The 1979-nt window shown below is 38.3% G+C and overlaps 1 protein-coding gene across 1 annotated transcript in view; it reads right to left on the bottom strand. All coding sequences in view use genetic code 11, as the record gives it.

The window, feature by feature from the left end:
- Positions 1-185: 185 nt before the first annotated feature.
- EGR_08957 (hypothetical protein) overlaps positions 186-1979 on the bottom strand; it is a gene marked incomplete at both ends in the record, with an annotated part of 6185 nt that continues 4391 nt past the window's right edge. Inside the window, 3 exons of the mRNA XM_024498206.1 lie at positions 186-261; positions 296-378; positions 1050-1257. Coding sequence (XP_024347405.1) covers positions 186-261; positions 296-378; positions 1050-1257 — 367 coding nt within the window. The remainder of the gene's footprint in view (positions 262-295; positions 379-1049; positions 1258-1979) is intronic.

Here is a 1979-nt window from a genome sequence, read left to right as displayed (position 1 = left end):
GTTGCGCCGATTTACGGGTTATAAGGTAAATACTGAGACAAGTGAGACTTAACTATTGCACAACTCAGAAAGTCTGTGCCCCTAATGTGTAGTTATCGACAAAATGTTTTGAGAAGATGAAACTTGGCGAGTAGTTATTTGTCCTTTGTGTTAAAACTCCTTTCAAAATGGAATGAAGCTGACTGTTAACAAGTGGTAGAAAGTGATAACGCATCGTGGAGCATGAAACCGTGATAATTAAGTGTAGTTTTGTTACGACTTCTGTATATTTATTTTAAAAGAGCTTTTTCAGTACAACAAACATGGAAAAACAGCTTCTGAACATTGCGCGTTGAATTGCACGACCAGAAATGCATAAAGGTTATTAGATACGTACATCTAAGACATGAATCGTTTTGGCATTTAAAAGGTGTTTTTGGTCCACCTTAGGGAAGAAAACAGCCTGATTCTGCAACTGCAGTTAACCGAATCCGCAATTTAGAAACTATGCATGAGTAACGCAAAGCTGTGGATCTGTGTTAAGAATAAAAGACACACATCCTTTGTTCTAAGTTTGACCCCTCCAGGCCCTGGTATCCAAAGCCCACAAATCTGCCAAAATGAGATCCACAGGATTCCAAATTTGTAAGAGTGACTTAAGTGAGAAGTGGTTTAAGAACTCGCAATTCAGATAAATAAGGATGTTTTCTTCATCAGCATAGCTAGGCTCAAAGGTATTATTATCACTTGAAAATTAAGCAGCATCTCTATCTAAGAAGTTTACAGGTTAAAGGCTACTTGGTAAAATTACTCCTAATTAAAGGAACCAGGTTAAACAATTAGAAAATGCCCTCGCAAACGATCCAGGTATTACACAGAGGTCTTTTGAAGCCTGCTGCATACTGCCCTCACAAAACTACGCATTGAAATGCCACAGAATAGGGGCGAATTTTCCTTTAGTTAAAGTGTTGAGATACGTTGCGCCCTAACAATATGATCGGCTAAATTTCGGCTGTTGGTACAAAAATGCAGTGTTAAACTTACTCAAGCTGCAAATTGAAACAAATTACCTTGAAAACATGAAAAATAAATGCCATCCAACCAAATTTTTTGGCATAACAAAGGTAAATAGGAAGCTCGTAAATAGCAGATCTTGCTAATGAGCTGTCGTAGGAAAAGTAAAATTCATTTATAATTTTATCACTCCTATCAGTGCGATCTTTAAGCAATCCTGTTGACTTATTCACACTCGGTCTTTCAATTAGAAGTGGTTTATGCCTTTACAACTAACCCTCCAAATTTGTTGTTATGTATTTCATTGCATAGAGAGTGAATTTTGTTTTCGTGTGCTTAAAGCAAAGGTGATATTAACCTAAAGAGGTTAAATGCGCGCTGGGGAGGTGACAGGTGTGAGCCTTCCATTTGGCTACTTGGAGGTAGGGCGCTCAAGCCAAATCACTAATGTAGAGTTCATAAGAGGCAGTCACTTGAGAATTTGCAGTTAAGTATAAGACTGCATTAGGTGTGCAACTTATAGTCTTATGCCTATACCCATAAGTTAGCAGCGTGATAGGTCAGGCAGGCAAGTGTCCATTTGTTAAGCAGAATTAGGACTCGAAGGAGGGCGCGATGATTAACATGAACCTGCTGCTACATCTCAAACATCCCTCCTTCCTCATTGCAACATCCATTTGCCTTGGCTGGAAATAGTAATTATTATTGTTTTTTATTAATTTTGGACGTTTCTTACACCCGACTTCCAACAAATTTAATGCATTTGTTATGGCTGCTTCTAACAGACATTTTCCATGTCTCCTTTAGTTACTTCTTCAACCGAACAACGTATGTGGTCCCTTCTGGTCAGCTGTACTCTTTCAAAGTCCTGCTACAGTAATCAGCACTTGCTGTATTTTATACTTAAAACGGCATTAAGGGTAATTGGAATAACCATTAAGTATTGCATGAATTTACACGGTGTTTGTGCACCACATGACTAACTG

Source organism: Echinococcus granulosus (assembly GCF_000524195.1).
Source record: "Echinococcus granulosus chromosome Unknown EG_S00125, whole genome shotgun sequence".
Lineage (NCBI taxonomy): Eukaryota > Metazoa > Platyhelminthes > Cestoda > Cyclophyllidea > Taeniidae > Echinococcus > Echinococcus granulosus.
The sequence above is the reverse complement of the archived record's forward strand: the minus strand, read 5'-3'. Positions and strand labels throughout refer to the sequence as shown.